General features: G+C 45.6%; 1 protein-coding gene across 1 annotated transcript in view; it reads left to right on the forward strand.

Annotated features, from left to right (window-relative positions):
- Nucleotides 1-20,759, forward strand: part of LACC1 (laccase domain containing 1) — a 58,649-nt gene that overhangs the window by 16,230 nt on the left and 21,660 nt on the right. The window contains exon 3 of the mRNA XM_075334384.1: nt 19,564-19,745. Coding sequence (XP_075190499.1) covers nt 19,564-19,745 — 182 coding nt within the window. The remainder of the gene's footprint in view (nt 1-19,563; nt 19,746-20,759) is intronic.

Genomic DNA, 20,759 nt, shown 5'->3' on the forward strand with positions numbered 1-20,759 from the left:
CTGGTATAAATAAGTCCTACAGCCTGGGCCCCATCCTGGTATATATATGTCCCCCAGCCTGGGCCCTATCCTGATGTATATATCCCGCAGCCTGGGGCCCATCCTGGTATATATATATATATATCCTCCAGCCTGGGCCCTATCCTGGTGTATATACAGCATATGTCCCTCAGCCTTCGTCCTATCCTTGTGTGTGTATATATATATATATATATATATATATATATATATGTCCCCCAGTCTGGGCCCATCCTGGTATATATATGTCCCCCAGCCAGGGCCCCATGCTGGCATTATATGTCCCCCAGCCCAGGTTCTCCTATCTTGATATATATGTTCTCCAGCCTGGGCCTCATCCTGGTATATATATGTCCCCCAGCCTGGTATATGTATGTCCCCCAGCCTGGTCCTTTTGCTGGTATATATATGTCCCCCAGCCTGGTCCTTTTGCTGGTATATATATGTCCCCCAGCCTGGGCCCTATGCTGGTATATATATGTCCCCTAGCCAGGGCCCTATGCTAAATATACCGGGCTAGGGATATATCTAAATATATATATATATATATATATATATATATATATATATATATATGCACCAGGATAGGCCCAGCCTGGGGGACAAATATATACCAGCATAGGCCCCAGCCTGGGGGACAAATATATACCAGCACGGGGCCAAGCCTGAGGGACAAATACAGTATATACCGGTCTTAAGATAGTGAAGAAGGTGGCTACCTTATGCCGCCGAAACGCGTAGTCTGAACAGCATGTATCCTGCACTTTACCAATTGAGCTCTGGAATTTTTTAACTTGCTCAAAAAAATTGGATTTTAGCACTATCACCTGAGTCTTCTTACCTGTTGGAACTACCCACAAGATTACTCCTATTGCTGGACGTATTCCCAGTCCTGTTCCGTGCAACCAAGCAAGACCAGGTATTACAAAACCGGAGCTCTGAGGTCAGCTGGTCCACTGCTTAATGTTATATATATATATATATATATATATATATATATATATATATATATATTTATTTATCTATCTATCTATATAGATATATGAAGAAAAAACAAAAAGCCAGCACTAAATGTGCACTTCAGCACTAAACATTCCAAACTGTACTTATTATAAAAGTTTTTTGAGATTTTTGGCAAAAAATTGCAATTTCCTGAGCTACCCCGCCACGTCACGGCAAATCTCATTTGGGGCAGTCCTACACTAAAATATTTTTATAAAATGTGCCATACGGCCTCACATATAAACAGTAGAACTGCTCTTATACATCCCAAATTGGGGTGCATAGCAAGGTGGGGGTCAGCCACCGACCAATTCAATGAAGAAAAAAACAAAAAGCCAGCACTAAATGTGCACTTCAGCACTAAAAATTCCAAACTGTACTTCTTATAAAAGTTTTTTGAGATTTTTGGCAAAACGAGGCCGGATGTGCATCACGAATTCCGTGACCCCAACGACATCTCGTTAGCGATGTTGTTGCATGTAAAGCCCCCTACAGTCCACAATTGCTTTTCCTTAGCCCTTTATAACCTTGTTTTTTTCTGTTTAGGTGTTAATGATGGCTTTTGTTTAGCTTTTCTGTATGCAAATCCCATTTCCTTTAGGCGGTTTCTTGCACTTTGGTCACAGACATTGACTCCAGTTTCCTCCCATTCATTCCTCATTTGTTTTGGTGTGCATTTCCTGTTTTGGAGACATATTGCTTTAAGTTTCCTGTCTTGACACTTTGATATCTTCCTTGGTCTATCAGTATGTTTGGCTTTAACAACCTTCCCATTTTGTTTGTATTTGGTCCAGATTTTTTTTTTTTAAAACATCTTTTTTTTTTAATTTAAATTTTTAAACATAAACAGAAAGGGAAGCAATAACTTGTTCAAAGAATTAGACAGTGTACATGAGATTGATATGCTAAACATTCGAGCAGTGTACCTTGCAGATTACTATAGTGGTAGTTACAACCTTTTTAATTTAAGCTAGAAGAAAAAAAAAGGAAAAGAAGACATGTACACAAAGAAACAATGAACAATGAGTGAGAATGTGAACCACTCCACAATTATGCCTCTGTGATGGTATCAGCCGCCGATTCCATATAATGCACATTAAGTAATTGCTGATGTCCCTAAAGCCCCCAATGTCCCCCCCAGGTCTTCCAGACAGTACCATTCCGTATGGCGAAAAGGACTGACTATTTTCAGAATTTCCTGAGGACTATAGTGGAACCCTATAAACTGTTTCCACAGCGGAAAAACTTTCCCTGCTGATTTTTCTTTGCTTCTTTCAGCTTCTAACAATTCCAGCCCTAATAATTGTTTCATTTGAGATATTATTGATCCCATTGATGGAATGTTTGGTTTAAGCCACTCGCTAAAAAGATTTCGTAAAGCCACAATTAAAAATGTGTGAATATTCCTAGGGATCTTCACTTTGTCTATCCCAAGTTGAGATTCAGATTCAGGGGGACGAAGCTGATGGAAGAGCAAAGCCTGTGGCGATTGTGGAAGTTTTGTTCCCCAACATGCCCAGATCTGGTCTCTTATTTGCTTCCAGTAAGTTACTACTTCTGTGCATTCCCACACCCCATGCCAAAGGTTTGTAAAGGGCACCTTACATTTAGGACATGCTGTAATTCTGTCAGGGCAGCTATGGGAAGGCGGGATGTTAAATCCATACAGCGCTGTGTGCATGAGTTTAAAATAAGTCTCCCTCCATCTCTCACACAAGATGGATTTTCTCACCCGTTCCCACCCTTGCAATATTGTCTCAGCTATATCCAGATCTCCGGTCCACCTCTCCCATTTCCTGAATAGTTTACTGTGTCTTGCTTTCAAAAATTTGTGTCTTATGTTACCATACAGTGAGGAAATGCTCATCATCTGGGTGCATTGGCCAATAATTTCATCTAGAACATGAGAGGTAGCTTCCTTTTCTAACTGTCTGAGCCTGGATTGACAGAAAGACCGGAGCTGCAGGATCTGCATGAAATGCTTACTATGTATCTGGAATTTGACCATGAGTTCTTGTGGAGACATCCATTTTTTATCCTCTAAACTCATAATACTCCCCGCCTTCTGTAAATGGTCACTTGTCTGTCCAATTACCGTCCTGATCTCTGTTCCCTGGGGGAATTCGGGTTGGCCAAATATTGGCATATGTTTAGAGATCAAGAAGGGGAGTTGGAAAGCTTTCCTTACTATTTTCCAGCACATTATAGTGTCCCTTAGTAGAAAGGAGGATTTTACAGACTGTGGCAGTTTGTCTTGTTTAGTGTGGATAAGAGCGGTTAGGTCCCAGGGGGCGGCTAACTGTCGTTCTAAATGTGTGTTTGAGTAACAACTCGTGTCGTGCATCCAATCCACCACATGCCTGAACATAGAGGCGATATTGTAAGCCCGTATGTTTGGGAAGTTAACCCCTCCTTCATTTCTTAATAGCATCAATTTTTCTACAGCGATTCTGGATCTTTTACCTGTCCAAATAAAGTGTGTAAAGGCCTTCTTCAATTTGTTTATGTCTGAGTGTTTTAAAATCAGGGGTAGGATTTTCAAGGGGTATAGGAGTCTGGCAAAGCTAATCATTTTGATCAAATGACATCTACCCAGAAGGGATATTGGTAAGTGATGCCACCTTTGCAATTCCTCCAATATTTTACCTATCAGGGGAGTATAGTTTAGTGAGTATAATTTATCTGGTCGCCTCCCTATCTTTATACCCAAATACGATATATGTGACTTTGAGACACGGAGCACCAAACCCAGCTTCCTCCAGTGCTCCAGGGGTGTTTTTTCTCCTAGTTCTAAAAGTTCTCTTTTGTTAATATTGATCTTGTAGCCCGAGTATTCCCCAAATTTCTGAATAAAATCAAAAATATCTCTTAACTGTGCTAGTGGTCGTGACAGGAACACTATGACATCATCTGCAAAAAGAGCAATTTTGACTATATCCTTGCCTACTTTAATTCCGTCAAATAGATCAGTCTCCTCCACATATCTAGCAAAGTGTTCCATGGCCAGGTTAAATAGCAATGGTGACATTGGACAGCCCTGTCTGGTCCCTTTGTGTAGGTGAAAAGTAGCAGAGAGGAATCCAGGAGTATGTATTCTGGCTGTAGGGCTGTTGTATACCCCGTCCAAGTATGTTCTAAATTTGCCTTTTAAATTGAAAGTGTCCAGCGTCGCCCCCAACCATTCCCAACTGACATTATCAAATGCTTTCTCTGCATCTAGAGTTAGGAGGGCTGGTCTGTCACCTGAGTGTTGCTGTCATCCCACCACATCCAACACTGTCAAAACCTTCCTTATGTTCTTAACTGCAGCTCTCCCTTTAACAAACCCCACCTGAGCCGGTTTCACCAACTGAGGAAGCACCCCTGCCAAACGCTCAGCCATTATTTTAGACATAATTTTTTGGTCTAGGTCAATTAGTGAAATAGGTCTATAGGAGCCTGCCTCTAGGGGGTCTTTTCCTTGTTTCGGTATTACTTTGATGTACGTCTCTTTGGATCTGACTGGAATGTCCCCCGTTGTCAAAATGTTGTTGTAATAAGTAGTCAATGTCGGGGAAATCTGTTCTTTAAGTGCCTTATAAAACTCCCCACTATACCCATCAGGACCGGGTGCCTTCCCATTCTGAAGATGACTAATAGTTTGCTTTACCTCCTCTTCCTTAATATCTGCATTAATTACATCCAACTGCTCCTGTGTAAGTTTTGGGAGAGATAAATGTTGGAGGAAGGATCTGCCCTCTGTTATGTTGGTGTGTGAGGATTTATATAGGTCTTTATAAAAGTCTTGTAGTATGGCATTTATGTTTTTGGGATCGGAAGTTACCTTTCCTTGTTTATCTTTTATTCTGACTATGGGAGATGCTTGAGAGTGCCCCTTCGCTAATCTCGCCAATAATTTACCCGCCTTGTTACCATATCTGAGTAATTCAACTTCTTGTCTAGTTCGATGCATCTGCTCCCTTCTGTCTAACCACATCTCAAACTCTTGTTTGACCAGTTTCCAATGTTCTCTATTTTGAGCTGAGGGATTCTGCAAGAACTCCGTGTAAGCATGTCTGAGTTTTGCACTCGATTCGGAATACCCCTCCTTCACCTTTTTCTTGAGGGAAGAGACATACATTAAAATTCTGCCTCCCAGCAGGGTCTGCCTAGGTAAAGTATCTTGAAAAATTAACCAACTGTTTATCTGTTTTCTGCCTCTTGTTTGGGAAGGTCTCTGGCAATTCCTCTTAAAGGAACGGAGAGGCTTCCTACTCTCTTATATATCCTAAGTTTGGGAAATTGTATCCTCTGGGTTTGATGTATCGAATACTATAATAATAAACAGAGGTTTAACCCCTTGATTTTTGAGGAGCAAGAGGGGATATATAGATTATGATATATGGTACACATAAATCAGTAAAGTACTATTATGAACTTAATGCCTTGTGATACTATAAATAAATGAGAATATTATTATGAACCAAATACTATGTGATACTATAAATGAATGAACTATGGTGGACCCTCCATCCTGCACCTTGTTTTTTTGTTAACTTTTAAATATGTCTATCATGTCTAGTGTTTATGTTTTTTAATCATGTTAATAAAGATTGATAAATCAAATTTAAAATGGTCTTTTGAAGTGTTTAGTATGGATTCTTAATTGGAAACACTTTGGGACCACATTAGTGTTTTTCTAGTTGATAACTTCCTTATGAGTAAATATCAGAATCTTTTAAGTCTGAAAAAATCCTCTTCTCCCAAATGAGTTTCCTGAAGAAGGACGATATCTGGGGAGAATCGTTTGAGGTGTCTCAATACCTTAGATCTTTTATTCGGGGACCTCAGGCCTTTTACATTCCAGGAAATGATAATCATAAGGGTCCCTGTGGAATCTATTTACTGCCTTTTACTGGGCGCTTGTGGAGGTGTTGCACAGCACTCTGAGTCTCTCCGTCACTCTTAAAAGAAAGAAGATGTTAGCAGAAGAAACAAAAAACTAGAAGAACACAGCAAAGCAATCAACACTTAGTCAACTGTCGCGGGCGGGGAGGAGGGTGTCGGCACACCGCGCTCACCCCTTCTGCTCGGGTCCGGCAGCTGCTCCTGGTGGCTCGAGCTGTAGGCCGGATCCCGGGGTTTCTCGAGCGACACTCCTCGCCCGTGAGTGAAAGGGGGTGTTTGTTGGGTGTGGGGATTGTTATAGTTCGTGACGCCACCCACGGTTGTGGTGATTTCACCACCGCTGCTCTGTACGGGGCTCCCGGGGATGGTGATGCGGAGCAGCCAGGTGTTGTGTTGCCCCTCCGTGGGTAGGGGTGGTGATCCCGGGGCCCGGTGATGGAGAAGTGGGTGCGGGGCCTGATGGGCGCAGGGACGCGCGGGCAGCGCTGTGCCTTGCGGCACTGTGGTACTCACTCAGCCTGACACACGGACACAGTTTGTACGGTAAACCAAACGGCTGGTAGGACGGTCCCACAGACGGCTGCACCTGCACTCCCGGTAGGTGACGGTGATGTCCCTCTTCCTTGCACCTTTGTTTGACTTGTGGTAGCGGTGGATTCCCTCCGGTTACCCGCTCCCCGGCTGCAATCTGGGCCGGAGGAGCTCTACACTTTGCCCGCAGGCGCTGGCCCTGAGAAACTGGTGCCGTGGCGGTGGCGGTGTCTCTCTGGTTCAGGTTGGGCTGTTGCCTTCAATCGGGACTTGGTTGTTGGGGGATCTGCGTCCCCGTCACTGACGGATTCGGCAAATTTGGTGACTCCTAGCCTTGCCGGGGTCCGAGAGGCCCCTGCCCTGGTGCTGACTGTCCTTCGGAACACTGCTCCAGACCACCGGGCACACAGCCAACGGGGTCCTTCCAGGAACTTCCAAACGGTCCCCCTCCAGACAGTCACCGCCGTCGCTGACCTTGCTGTTCTGGCCCTACACAAAGCTGGACCCTTCAGGCTTTCCTTCTCTTCTGTCACTTCACTTGCTTTTTCCACTTTCTTACTTTCACTTTCACTTTCTTAACTCCTAAACTGAACTCTGTTGTTTACTCAAGCTCGTCCCTGAGCTGACTGCCTGGTTACTTCCTGCCTCCAGAGTTGTGAGCTCCTCGGTGGGCGGAGCCAACCGCCTGGCCCACCCCCTGGTGTGCATCATCAGACTCCTGGAGGAAGGCAACAAGGATTTGTAGGTTAGCTGTGATGTGCCTACCTGGAGTGTGGGGTGTGGTGGTGTGTGACCTGTGTCCCCTGGCTTGCCCAGGGCGACACATTCCCCCTTAGCAAAATGCAGACCGTCCGCGGGCTGCCGTCCTACACCGGTTTTATTTTTCTGTAAAAGGGGGTAACAGGGTTAAGAAAACATAAATATCATTTTTAATCAAAACTCTTCCCAAGACGGGAGGCACATTTACTTAAACGTTGCAACGGTATACGGTCACGGTTTCCGCTCTCTCCCACCCAAGCAACCTGGCCCTGATGCTGCCCCTAAAACCCAGGCAGCACCCCTTGACCCACAGTCCAGCACAAGTTACCCGAGCGGGATCTGTCCTTCCCCTCCAGAGGGTGGCCACCGGTTCCTTTGGTGGCTGGGCCCTGGCCTGCTCTGCTGAGGGCCCTCCCTCCAACCTGCCTCTCCGGAGACGGTATTGCGGAAACGGTAACGGTAACCAACATATTTACAAGCCACTTAACGTTTGTGGTGCCCTGCAAGTTCACGGGCTTGTCCATAAGGAGTCCCTTATGCAAAACTTTTAACGGTCCCCACGGGGACAAAGGTGCCGGCTCCAGCCGGTTCAATCACAAAAGCAAATCAGGTAAAACTTCAGGCATTTTCATTTTCCTTATCATTCTTTTGCAAACTTTTAAACAAACAACAACTTCAGTGGTGGTCCCAACGGGGACGGTGCAGCGGGCATCCGCTGCCCTTGAGGCGGCTACCACCGCAGGGTGTCGGCCCACTCCGAGACCGAGCGGTACATGGGATTTTCCTCCCACTGGCAGTTCAATCCCGCACCGCTGACAGCCGTTAGGAATGGCGGCGGAGGTGGCATACTTGGGACCTCTTCCTCCATCAACGACATCCCCTTCGGACCTCCAGCCGCGGTGCTGATGTCTGTCTCCCACTCAATCAGGGCCGGTTCTGGGGTTTGGGTGGACTGATCGCGACGCGGCACGGCCGCAGCGGCCCCTTGCTCACGGGCCCCCACTACGGCAACCATCCTTCGCATCTCTGCCTTCCAATCCATCAGCTGCTGCAGGCTCTGCGCCCTCACCTTCACGCAGAATCGGCCCAACTCCCGCTCCAGCCACGCAGCGGTCCCGGCGGGGAGCTCAGCCGGGCCGCAGTCCTCAAACGCTACTCCGCCTCGTTTCCCCCAGAGCTTGGGTACTCCGGTGGCGGGTATTCCCGCACTCCAATTCGAGGACGCTGCCATTTTTCCATTCGTGTCCCCGTCTTTCTTTAGCTGCGTTGTTACATGCAGCCAGCCGCCATCGCGTCCCCCTTAGCTCTTTCCGGCCCCTCCTCTCTCGGGGCGGGGTTTTGGCCTTCGCGCCTCTACTGCTCGAGAAGACGCTCGAGCGGGAACTTTTCGCGCCAAAGATGGCGGCTTCTGAAATTTTCCTGCCGGATACCTCCGGCGGTAACAAGGCGCACCTCTACCAGACGGCAGAGCGGTAAGATCCTGTTCGTGACGCCAAGTTGTCGCGGGCGGGGAGGAGGGTGTCGGCACACCGCGCTCACCCCTTCTGCTCGGGTCCGGCAGCTGCTCCTGGTGGCTCGAGCTGTAGGCCGGATCCCGGGGTTTCTCGAGCGACACTCCTCGCCCGTGAGTGAAAGGGGGTGTTTGTTGGGTGTGGGGATTGTTATAGTTCCTGACGCCACCCACGGTTGTGGTGATTTCACCACCGCTGCTCTGTACGGGGCTCCCGGGGATGGTGATGCGGAGCAGCCAGGTGTTGTGTTGCCCCTCCGTGGGTAGGGGTGGTGATCCCGGGGCCCGGTGATGGAGAAGTGGGTGCGGGGCCTGATGGGCGCAGGGACGCGGGGGCAGCGCTGTGCCTTGCGGCACTGTGGTACTCACTCAGCCTGACACACGGACACAGTTTGTACGGTAAACCAAACGGCTGGTAGGACGGTCCCACAGACGGCTGCACCTGCACTCCCGGTAGGTGACGGTGAGGTCCCTCTTCCTTGCACCTTTGTTTGACTTGTGGTAGCGGTGGATTCCCTCCGGTTACCCGCTCCCCGGCTGCAATCTGGGCCGGAGGAGCTCTACACTTTGCCCGCAGGCGCTGGCCCTGAGAAACTGGTGCCGTGGCGGTGGCGGTGTCTCTCTGGTTCAGGTTGGGCTGTTGCCTTCAATCGGGACTTGGTTGTTGGGGGATCTGCGTCCCTGTCACTGACGGATTCGGCAAATTTGGCGACTCCTAGCCTTGCCGGGGTCCGAGAGGCCCCTGCCCTGGTGCTGACTGTCCTTCGGAACACTGCTCCAGACCACCGGGCACACAGCCAACGGGGTCCGTCCAGGAACTTCCAAACGGTCCCCCTCCAGACAGTCACCGCCGTCGCTGACCTTGCTGTTCTGGCCCTACACAAAGCTGGACCCTTCAGGCTTTCCTTCTCTTCTGTCACTTCACTTGCTTTTTCCACTTCCTTACTTTCACTTTCTTAACTCCTAAACTGAACTCTGTTGTTTACTCAAGCTCGTCCCTGAGCTGACTGCCTGGTTACTTCCTGCCTCCAGAGTTGTGAGCTCCTCGGTGGGCGGAGCCAACCGCCTGGCCCACCCCCTGGTGTGCATCATCAGACTCCTGGAGGAAGGCAACAAGGATTTGTAGGTTAGCTGTGATGTGCCTACCTGGAGTGTGGGGTGTGGTGGTGTGTGACCTGTGTCCCCTGGCTTGCCCAGGGCGACACACAACAGTAACTTTAAATTCGTAGTGCACTGTAGTGTGTTCCCAACTCTACACACCACCAAAAGTGCTCTGGACTTCACTTTTTTCTGAAGATGAGTGTGCTTGGTTACACAATCATAATAAAGAAGCTCATCTTGCACCATAGGAAATAGATACAAAAGAATACCAGGGTGCCGTCCATATCTCTTACTTACACCCACCCAATTTGACCAAGTTGGTTATTTCATTACTTCCCTCGCCGAACCACAGGATACATCCCCAAGGAAGGAGGGTATAGATGGTGTGGACAAGCATCGCCCGGCTCGGCGAGTCACCCATATCACAAGGCAGCCCATAATCCTCCCCCACTAGATCCCTGCCAACCTTTACTCACAAAGATAGTTTGTTCAATAACTTGATATCCCCACCAAGACACTGCGGCATAACTCCGGTCTATTAAAAGGAAAAGTAGGTAAGAGGATGAATCAAGGCGTCAGACAGACCGTCACTAAGGTTTTTCATCTTCTGTGGTCCGTAGATCTCTGAGATTTCGGTGACGGTTGCCGTTTGTCCCCCTTCTGATCTCTTCTTCTCTCTGCAATTTTTGCCGATTGTAATATTTTTTCCATGTCTCTTTCTGCATCCCTTGCCGAGTTGTAAACAATACTGTTGCCATCCTTTTGAAAAATCCTCAGCAGGGCCGGATACTGAAGCGTAAAACTTCTTTTGGCTTGAAATAGGGAGACACAAATCTTGCTAAAGGCTCTTCTTCGCTTGGCCACGTCTGCAGAGTAATCCTCGAATAAGAGGAGCCTCACACCTCTTATGATCAGTGGTTGAGTTTGCTGTCTATAAGCCCTTATTATGTCAAATTTATCGTTATAGTCTAGAAATTTCATAATCACTTGGCGTGGTCTTATTGCCTGATCTCCGGATTCTCGATTTTGGGAGCGCAGGTCTGGGCCCACCCTGTGAGCTCTTTCAACTCTACATCCTCTGTTGATTCCCAAGGCTGTCGGCAGATCTCTTTCACACAAGCGTTGCAGTTCGGCAGTCGGGACCGCTTCAGATATCCCCACTAATCTTAGATTGCTGCGTCTGGATCTATTTTCGAGATCTTCAACTTTGTCTGTTAGTCGTTTTGTCTCTGCAACAGTTTCTTCCAGCTGTGAGGACATTTGTTTATTTTCCTCCTCCAGAGATGACACCCTCTGCTGCAGCTCCTCTATCTGTCCTTTATGTTTGTTTAGTTCCCCCCGGAAGTTATGGAGGGCATTCTGGATAGCTTGCTCCAAGGTTTTCTGAATCTCTGGCAAGATGTTGGCTGTGACTTCCGCCGCCATATTTTTGTATTCTATCGTTTGCGGTTGCTGGGCATCCTCCCTGCTGCCATCATTAGAATTGTTTGTTGAGTCATCACTGAAGGCACTGTGGAGCGATTGAGCTACATCTGCAAGGACTTGTACCTCCAAAGGGCTTGGTGCCATGTCTCCCTCCTTTTTGCTACCTGCTCTGACCTCTGCTTGGCGATAATGGTCTGATTTTTGCGCGCTACGTAGAAGGTAGCGATCCATAGGTCGCTGGTCCGCTGGCTGGGAGAAAAGTTCCTCTTTATCAGGAGGGGAATACCCAGTTGAAAATTGAGGATCCTGTTTTAGGATTTATTTATTTACTTCCAGTCCTCTCAGAAGCCAGCAACCATTACATTGGGTGCAGTTCTTTATGTTGGCCACTGGGGGAGAGTGTTATTTGAGATTTTTTTTTTTTTTTTCAAAGTGAGGTGCTATGACTGCCATAGTCCACCAGATGTCACCCTTTTCCCCAAACAGCAATTCCCTGAGTAATGGCTGGCGTCTGAAAGCAGAACTGTTTCCCGCCCAAATATGGTCGTGGTGATCAAAGGAGCCTGGAGCAGTCTAGCAGCCACCTGCTCCACTCCTCTGCTGCCTCTTTTCTGCCAGTCTGTCCTCTGAGAGTCCCTGGTCTCTCTCCTGCCTCAGATCTTCCTCCCTGCTACAGGTGGCAGGCTTTCCTCCTCAGCCCAGGTGAGCACACTGTCTGGCTTGCCCCCAGGGAATGAGATCACCAGCAGGGGGTCACTCCAGCACCTCAGAATCACGGCCTGTCCCAGAGGGGGGGTAGGGGTATATGCAGGGCTCAGGTCTCCAGCTTCCCTCACTGCACGATCTATAGTGGCACACTGCTGCAGAACTTTCCTCCTACCTCCTCCACGTTGCTTCAGACAGAGAGGTGATTGCAGTGTCTGCTCCCCCGCTCTCCTCCTCGGTCAGAAAGTTCTCCGGTCTCAGATCTAGCAGATGCTCGAGTGGTGGGGGTTATATGCAGGGATGGCTAATACCCGGTGGCAGGTCTGCCTTAGGACGCTGGATGGGGATGGATCTTGCCCTGGCTTTCAGTTTGATCTCTGGCTGATGCTGGAGCTCTTCACTGCACGTCTTACATCCTCAGCGCAGGAGCCGGAAGTCGGTCCAGATTTTAGACACAGCTGACTGAACAACCAACATCTTTTGTAACATTGCGTGATTTACCCTCTTTTAGGCCCGTTTCACACGTCAGTGAAAAACTGACGTTTTTCACTGGCGTGTAAAACACGCACATGTCCCTGCGTGTGCCGAAAATTACGGCACACGTGGGTTGTCTAAGTGCAATCCGGGCTCCGTTCTCCGTGGCCCGTGATTGCACTTAGAGATCCACTCACCTGCGCCCGCTCCCGCTCTCCATGGTGCTGAATCCTCCCGCGATGCAGCATCCGGCCGGCGGTGACCCCTGCAGGAGCTGCTTCCGGGTCGGCTGTGTCGTGCATAATGAATATGCGCGACAGTAATCAGCCGGCACAGAAGGAGCAGGGAGAACGAGCTGCAGAGGACATCGCTGGACGCCGGGTGAGTTAAAATGTTTTTTATTTTAAAAGTACGTTTTTTTCTGGCACGTGTTTCACGGACCACACCACTGCGTGGTCCGTGGGACATCAGTGATGCCAGAAAAAAATGGACATGTCTCCGTGCAGCAATCACGCACATGCGGGTACGCCGCACGGAGACACGTGCAGTGACAAATCACTGACGTGTGAGCAGACCCATTCATTATAATGGGTCTGCGTATGTCAGTGATTCTGGTACGTTTTAAAAAAGCACAAACGTACCAGAATCACTGACGTGTGAAAGGGGCCTTAAGAGTTTGATAATCCTCTCCTTTGTTTCAATTGACATTTCTCGTGTTGGAGCCATGATTCATGTCAGTCAACTTGGTGCAACAGCTCTTTAAGGTGTGATCACTCCTTTTTAGATACAGACTAATGAGCAGATCTCATTTGATGCAAGTGTTAGTTTTGGGAATGAAAATGCAGGGTGATTCCATAATTTTTTCCTCATAATTGAGTAATTTCATAATTTTTCCCCATGTTTAGTCTTGAAAAGTAACCATTACTGGCTAGCATATTATGTTTTCATGATTTTTTTTTTAGTGTTTCTTAAAGCCAGAAAGTTGCCATTTGAAATTACTTTAGTTTTGTGCCATGTCTGTGATCTTCTTTTTTTAAACAAAATTAAACAACTGAATGAACATCCTCAGAGCCAGGTGAGTCCATAATTTTTGCCAGGGGTTGTATAATGTCCCCCATGCTGCATTAAAAAACCCCCATCATAAGCACCTGCTCCATGGTCCTGGTGGCCCCAGTGCGGGCGGATCACAGCGATGTCATGGCGCGCACCAGACATGAAAGTTCTGGCGCTTTGCAATGACATCACCACACTGGGACTAAGTGAGAGCAGATTTACATTCTAAATCATCACTTTCCTTACTGCAGCACCGCACATAGGGATGTAACAAGAAAATCCCTAGGGAAGGACCTACTGGACAGGACTCAAAATTAAACAGTCTCTAAAGACAATCTTGTCTGTAGTTCTTATACGGAGTAAAGAAAAGAATTAAGAGTAGCCGAGAGGCCTCATTCCATATTTACTCCACTCATACAGGAAGCATAAGGCAATACTTGAGATGGCACTCTAGACCTCAAGAATCTTACTGAATTGTTGAAATGTAAACCTACAACAAGTGTCTTTTATAGTGGTAGCTAATAGATATTTAAGGATGTTTTCTCACTTTTTTTTGGTAGAAATGTATTTTCTTATAAGTTAGTTAGAGAGGACAAGAGAACAGTGCTTAATTGTATAGTTAAAGGGGTTGTCCAGGTTTGTGATGAAAGTCTGCAGTCTCTCTAGGTGACTGAAGGCTTCTGAATTCTCACACTTAGGGGTACTTTGCACACTGCGACATCGCTAGCCGATGATAGCGATGCCGAGCATGATGGTACCTGCCCCCGTCGCACATGCGATATCTTGTGATAGCTGCCGTAGCTAACACTATCGCTACGGCAGCTTCACACGCACTTACCTGCCCTGCGAAGTCGCTCTAGCCGGCGACCCACCTCCTTCCTAAGGGGGGGGGGTCGTGCGGCGTCATAGCGATGTCACGCAGCTGGCGGCCAATGGAAGCGGAGGGGCGGAGATGAGCGGGACGTAAACATCCTGCCCACCTCCTTCGTTCCGCATTGCCGGTGGACACAGGTAAGTAGAAGTTCCTCGCTCCTGTGGCTTCACACACAGCGATGTCTGCTGCCGCAGAAACGAGGAACAACATCGTACTGACATTATGGAAATGACCGACGCTACACAGAATGCCGATTTACGCCGCTTTTGCGATCGTTTATCAGCGCATCTAGGCTTTATATGTTGCGACATTGTTACTGGCGCCAGATGTGTGTCACTTTCGTTTTGACCCCAACGATATCGCAGTAGCGATGTCGCAACGTGCAAAGTACCCCTAAGGATATTCCTCTATTGGCAGCAAACGTGAAAGGTTATGTAAGCGCAATTATGCAATTTGCATACTTCCGATGACGTTCTGACTATACGTCTCTGAACTCAGGTCATTTGTATTGAGCAAGATTAACTGGTAGCCGGTGTGTTACATCTTCTCTGAACTGGCTGTTAGCTTGATAGTCGACTCAGAGAACTCCTGGATCCCATTCTGGGGGAAGGCAAAATTCAGCCACTGGGGAGACACCTCAGATTGTCATATCAGCTGAATGCACCAAGGTCAAATTCCCCGCATGCCCCCCACCCCCAGGATTGGTTTGCTTCTGTACGGAAAGGAAACCCCAGGTGTAAACAGCTTTGCTGAACAATCTGCTAATGGTCTGTTTCCTGGAATATAAATGGTACTTTTTCCCCAGGGGACAGGCTACAATGAACATTTTCTCAAAGTGTCTGTTTATACCTACTTTGTTATAATAATCATTTGTGTATGTTTCACACAATAATATCACTGATTAACATATTTATTACATATTAGGATTATGTTAAAGCATGACTCCAGCAATTTTTTTTCTTTTGTATTTTTCCAACATTTCAGGAGTGGCGCTACTAACGTAAGGTCCCTGCCCTTAGTAATATATTAATCACCTGTCAACTTCTGTTCTTCCCAGTGACACTCCTGTCATAAGCCGCCATCTTGTGACAGCAATTTCTGACTGGCCAGACACACAGAGGTAACGGTCACAAGCTCTCAGTGTAAGTCTATGAGAGCCTTGTTCTTGCTCTCATAGAATTACATTGAGCTGTGACTTCCAGATTGCCCAGTAAACACTGGAGTGATCCAGGAAGTCACAAATTGCTGGAGACTGGCAGGAATGGCGCCAAGAACAGAAAAAGATGGCGACTTGTAAATATGAGACTAAGGGGTACTTTGCACGTTGCGACATCGCTACTCCGATATCGTCGGAGTCAAATCGAAAGTGACGCACATCCGGCGCCGGTAACGACATTGCAATGTGTTAAGCCTAGATGCACCGATAAACGATCGCAAAAGCGTCGTAAATCAGTGATCTGTGTAGTGTCGGTCATTTCCATAATGTCACACCAATAGGAGATACGATGTTGTTCCTCGTTCCTGCGGCAGCACACATCGCTGTGTGTGAAGCCGCAGGAACGAGGAACATCTCCTTACCTGCCTCCAACGGCGGACCCCAAAAATAGAGATTACCTTGGCGTGGTTTGGTTTTGGGGCTCCTTTGCATTGATCAATACAATGGCTAAACATCTCTTATATTCCTATTATTCATAGCAGTTATGCATATTCCATTTTCATGTTTTTCATTTTTTCAGATAGTTCATTGTATTTTTCAGTCTAGTATTCCCATAGCAGTTCTACTTTTCATTATTCCCCTACACATTATGACTAGTGTGCAACTCTTAATCCTATTGTACAAAAATAAGCCGTTACTGAACCCCAGATCCCGAAAAATTAGAATGTTACTGGTCTCGGAAAATGGCGACAAAAGTGCAATTTGTTTTGACAAATTTCTGATTTTGTTTTTCACTGCTTAAATAGTAAAAAAAACTATACATGTTTGGTTTCTCCTAACTCACACTGACCTGGGCACATCCTACTGCCAGGTCAGTTTTACCATATAGTGAACATGGTAAATGAAAAACAAACCCCAAACAATTGTGCAATTGCACTATTTTTGGAATCTTTTTCCCATTTTCCTGTACACTATATGGTAGAATGAATGATATCATTCAAGTACAACTTGTCCAGGAAAAACAAGTTATATTGATGTAAAAATAAAAAAGTTATGGTTCTTAGAAGAAGGAAGGAAAAAATGAAAAATGGAAAATTGACCATGGGTGAAGTGGTTAATGTTTATTCAATCCATTGTATTTCATTTGGAAATTGTAGAGAAATCCAGCCTTCACGTTTTAATCGCAAGTGCAGGAGACGGACATTGTACTTCCAGCTCTCTTGCCTCTCTGCCCACCACGGCCTCCAGTTTCTGATGGACGGGTCATTCTTTTCTCAGTGATGTTGCTTCCACTGCCTGAGATTCTGTGCAGGAGCCATCATCATTGCCTTTGGATCGTCTCCTCAGATAGGCAGCGCATGCTCAGTAATCTTCTGATGATGTTGCCACAGTTAGAATCTTGTGTAGGGTAGGCAGGTCACTAAGAGAAGCGTGACCTGCCCATCACAGACCGGAGGTGAGGAAACATTCAGACTGATCCTTTTGAATGAGGAAGAATCATTTTCAAAGAAAATAACCTGGTAACAGTTCCGTCAGCTTATTTCCTCCTACAATAGGCACAAAAATTAGAACATGAATGGTGGATTTATCAATTCTTTTGCATTACTTTTCAGACACAAGGGCTGGCTCAGACGATTGCATTATACAGACGTGCTGTCCGAGTAAAGTCAGACAGCACACTGACCAATGTAATTCAATGGGGCTGTTAAGATGAAAGTTTCTCACTTGTGAAAAAATTGCAGTATGCACTATTCTATTCCAATATTGGATGAGAATCAGCTATACATGTTTATGGGTGCACACAAATGGGATACTATATAGATTTTGTTTGTAGCATCTGACGTTTACGGATACATTGCAATTATTAACCCAAGAAACCGTATTGATCATGTCCATTTTAAAATGTTGATGTATAAAAATGGACGCCATATAGATATCCCTCATTCATAATAGGAGGACATATTGGAGGCACATGGATGACAATATGGATGAAAGTCCTCTGAGTTTTCTGGATGAAACTCACTTCGGCTTTTCATTTTTTTGTTTGGCCTAAAACAGTTGCAGATTTTTGCACATGCCCTATTTGTTTTACATTCTGCAGCTACTTGTTTTGCTTCTGGACACTTTTCAAAAGTTACAAAAAAAGTATGGGGGGGATAGCTGAGGTCAAAGTGCCACCATTTGTCCATCCAACAGATTTAAGACTTGCACCAAAAATTTAGGGTGAAGTAAAAAAGTTTTGAGCTCACCCAATATTAATGTGTCCCAGGACTTTAGCTGGAGTGCTCGCGGTCCACAGGACAGGCCAGTCCAGAAGTAGAAGTCGAAGCAAAAAAAGGAGGGAAGGGCCAAGCACCAATTCACGTAAAAATAAAATCCAAAGCTTTATTAGGTCATCCTAAAAACAATAATTTTACAAAAAGCCCCATAATGTACACCAAAGCATGAAAACTTGATACGTTTCGGAGTAAAAACACAGTCCTTAATCATAAGTGATTAAGGACTGTGTTTTTATTCCGAAACGCGTCAAGTTTTCATGCTTTGGCGTATATTATGGAGCCTTTTGTAAAATTATTGTTTTTAGGGTGACCTAATAAAGCTTTGGATTTTATTTTTACGTGAATTGGAGCTGGGTCCCTCCCCTCCTTTTTTTGCTTCAACCAAAAATTTAGGATATCTACACACTCGTATATGTATTTTATGTTTCTCTTGTGTGTGTGTGTGTGTGTGTGTGTGTGTGTGTGTGTGTGTGTCTCCCTCTATCTAGGATTCATTCTTTTTTTTCTTTGATAGTATTCTCAATACCTTTTCCACTTACTCCAGAAACTGCTCATACAACCATGTTCATCCATATTCCAGAAGAACTGTCATTTTTCAAGTAAATATTTTCCTTTTATTGTGCAGTATATGCTTAATGACACAAATGAGCTTCATACACTATAAAATACAAGATCCTGGAGTCCTAGTGCAGCCTTTCTGTCAGGACCCCCATAGTCACAAACTCTGGAAAAAAAGATTTGGAGAAAAAAAATTCATTATATACCAATACCTATCCCTGAATTAAAGAATAGTAAGAGATAGCAAGAAAGTAAAGATAGGATATACTGTACAACAGCTCAATGCATGTTCCTTACAGACTCGTAACTTGAAGCTTTTTAGCCCCAGCCCTAAATCTGTAATTTGTGACAGAGAGCTTTGGTTCCACTTAGCCACCAGGACCCAGGTCATCTGCTTTCTATACATTCCCTACAGCTATGGTTTCATTTATATAAAACACTGGTTAGCAATAAGAATGCATTTCTACAGACTGGCTGCATTCTTCCTGATATCCTGCAGATGGTGCTATAAATCTGTCAATGAATTCTTTTGCCTTTTGTTTCTGTAGTTCTCACCTCATACTGTTGTAAATGAGAAGTAAGAATTGATATTTATCAAGAGATGAAAATGATTACTCTTTATGCTCAGAACAAGTGCACATATACAGGCAGGTGACTGTATATTCCAACAATATAGCCCACTCCAGAGTGATTGTCTTGCCCATGTATTAAAATGGCGTTTTTTTTCGAACAGGGACAATTGTTATTACAAATGGCCCATTTGACTGGAATCATGTGGGCACTCTATTATCAGGCTTGTCTTTAGTGGTACCTTAGCTGGGATGACATTCACAAGAAATTTGGAGAAATCGGCCTAGAAGTAGTTCTGTCTAAATCTTCTATAATACTGTACAATTATGAGCCCAGGGGCGGACAGTGGACATACCATTGGTACAAACTATGCAGTCACACAGGGGCCCTAGAAACGAAGGGCCATTACCACCACAAAAGCAGGCGGAATTGTGCATTATAATTGCTTATTGGATTACAAAAGGCCCATATATTGTCCCTACACAGGGGCCCTTTTCTGGCTCTGTCCACCAGTTAATGAACCTAGATAAAGATAGTTACATAAAAAAAAAAAATAAATATATATATATATATATATACAGAGTATATAATACATTTTTATCCCATTTTAATTGTGAATTTTCGTGCATTCATTCCTCTCTATTTACATTTTTTTCTACAGAGAATATTTTCCTTCATGGGTTTAGCACACGATGCGGTGGCATAACTTCTATACCGACCCTCAGCTCCTTAAATCTTTTCAGCAGTTGCAAAAGAAGAGATCCCAAGGGGGTTGTTGCAGAAAACTTCCGCCGTCTTGGAGAGGCCGCAGGATTTGATCCTCAGACTTATGTCCCTGTGAAGGTAACTTTGGCTGTTTCCAATTTGGTCCTAGCAACATATTGTGCCTGAACATATTCTGATTGGCCTCATTTAGTTTTTTTTTCGTTTCTCCCCACTTTGTACTCACTGTTCCAGAAAACAAAGTACTTTTTGTGTTAATCACTTCATCTCTTTATATTATTCTTATCACCAAAGTTTTTATCTGTAGTACACGGCGTTGCCCAGGATAGTAACAGACTGTCACTCTGTCTCCCTCCCACTCTCCCAGTCTCTGTCTGTCTCCCTCTCTTTCTGTCTCTGTCTCTGTATCTCTCTGTCTGTCTGTCTCTGTCTGTGTCTCTACCTGTTTTGCTATCTGTCTCTTTCCCTGTCTGTCTCTCTTTGTCTGTCTATCATTCTCTATCTGTCTGTCTGTCTCTCTATGTCTTTTCCTGTCTGTCTGTCTCGTTCCCTGTCTTTCTCTGTCTGTATCTTTGTCTGTCTGTCTCTTTCTCTGTATCATTCCCTGTCTGTCAATTTCCCTATATGTCTGTCTGTATCTTTCCCTGTCTGTCTGTCTTTTTTTCCCTATCTCTTTCCCTGTTTGTCTATTTCCCTGTCTGTCTGTCACTGTTTGTTTTTCCCTGTCTGCCTCTGTCTGTTCCTTTGTCTATCTCTATCTTTCCCTGTCTGTCTCTTTCCCTGTTTGTCTATTTTTATGTTTGTCTCTTTCACTGTCTGTTTTTTTCCCTGTCTGTCTCTTTCCCTTTCTGCCTCTGTCTGTTTCTATTTGTCTCTTTATCTGTCTGTCTCTTTCTCTGCATGTCTGTCTCTTTCCCTGTCTCTCTGTCTCTTTCCCTGTCTGTCTCTGGTTGTCTGCCTCTTTCCCTGTCTGTCTCTGTCTGACTGTGCCTATGTCTTTCTGTGCTTATGTCTGTCTGTGTCTGTCTGACTCTCTGTCTGTCTCTTTCTCTCTATCCGTCTCTCCATCAACATAATATTACCTCACACATAAGCTTCTTATACTATGAATGTCCTTTGTTGCCTATAGCAACC

This window comes from Anomaloglossus baeobatrachus, chromosome 2 (assembly GCF_048569485.1).
Source record: "Anomaloglossus baeobatrachus isolate aAnoBae1 chromosome 2, aAnoBae1.hap1, whole genome shotgun sequence".
In the NCBI taxonomy this organism is placed as follows: domain Eukaryota; kingdom Metazoa; phylum Chordata; class Amphibia; order Anura; family Aromobatidae; genus Anomaloglossus; species Anomaloglossus baeobatrachus.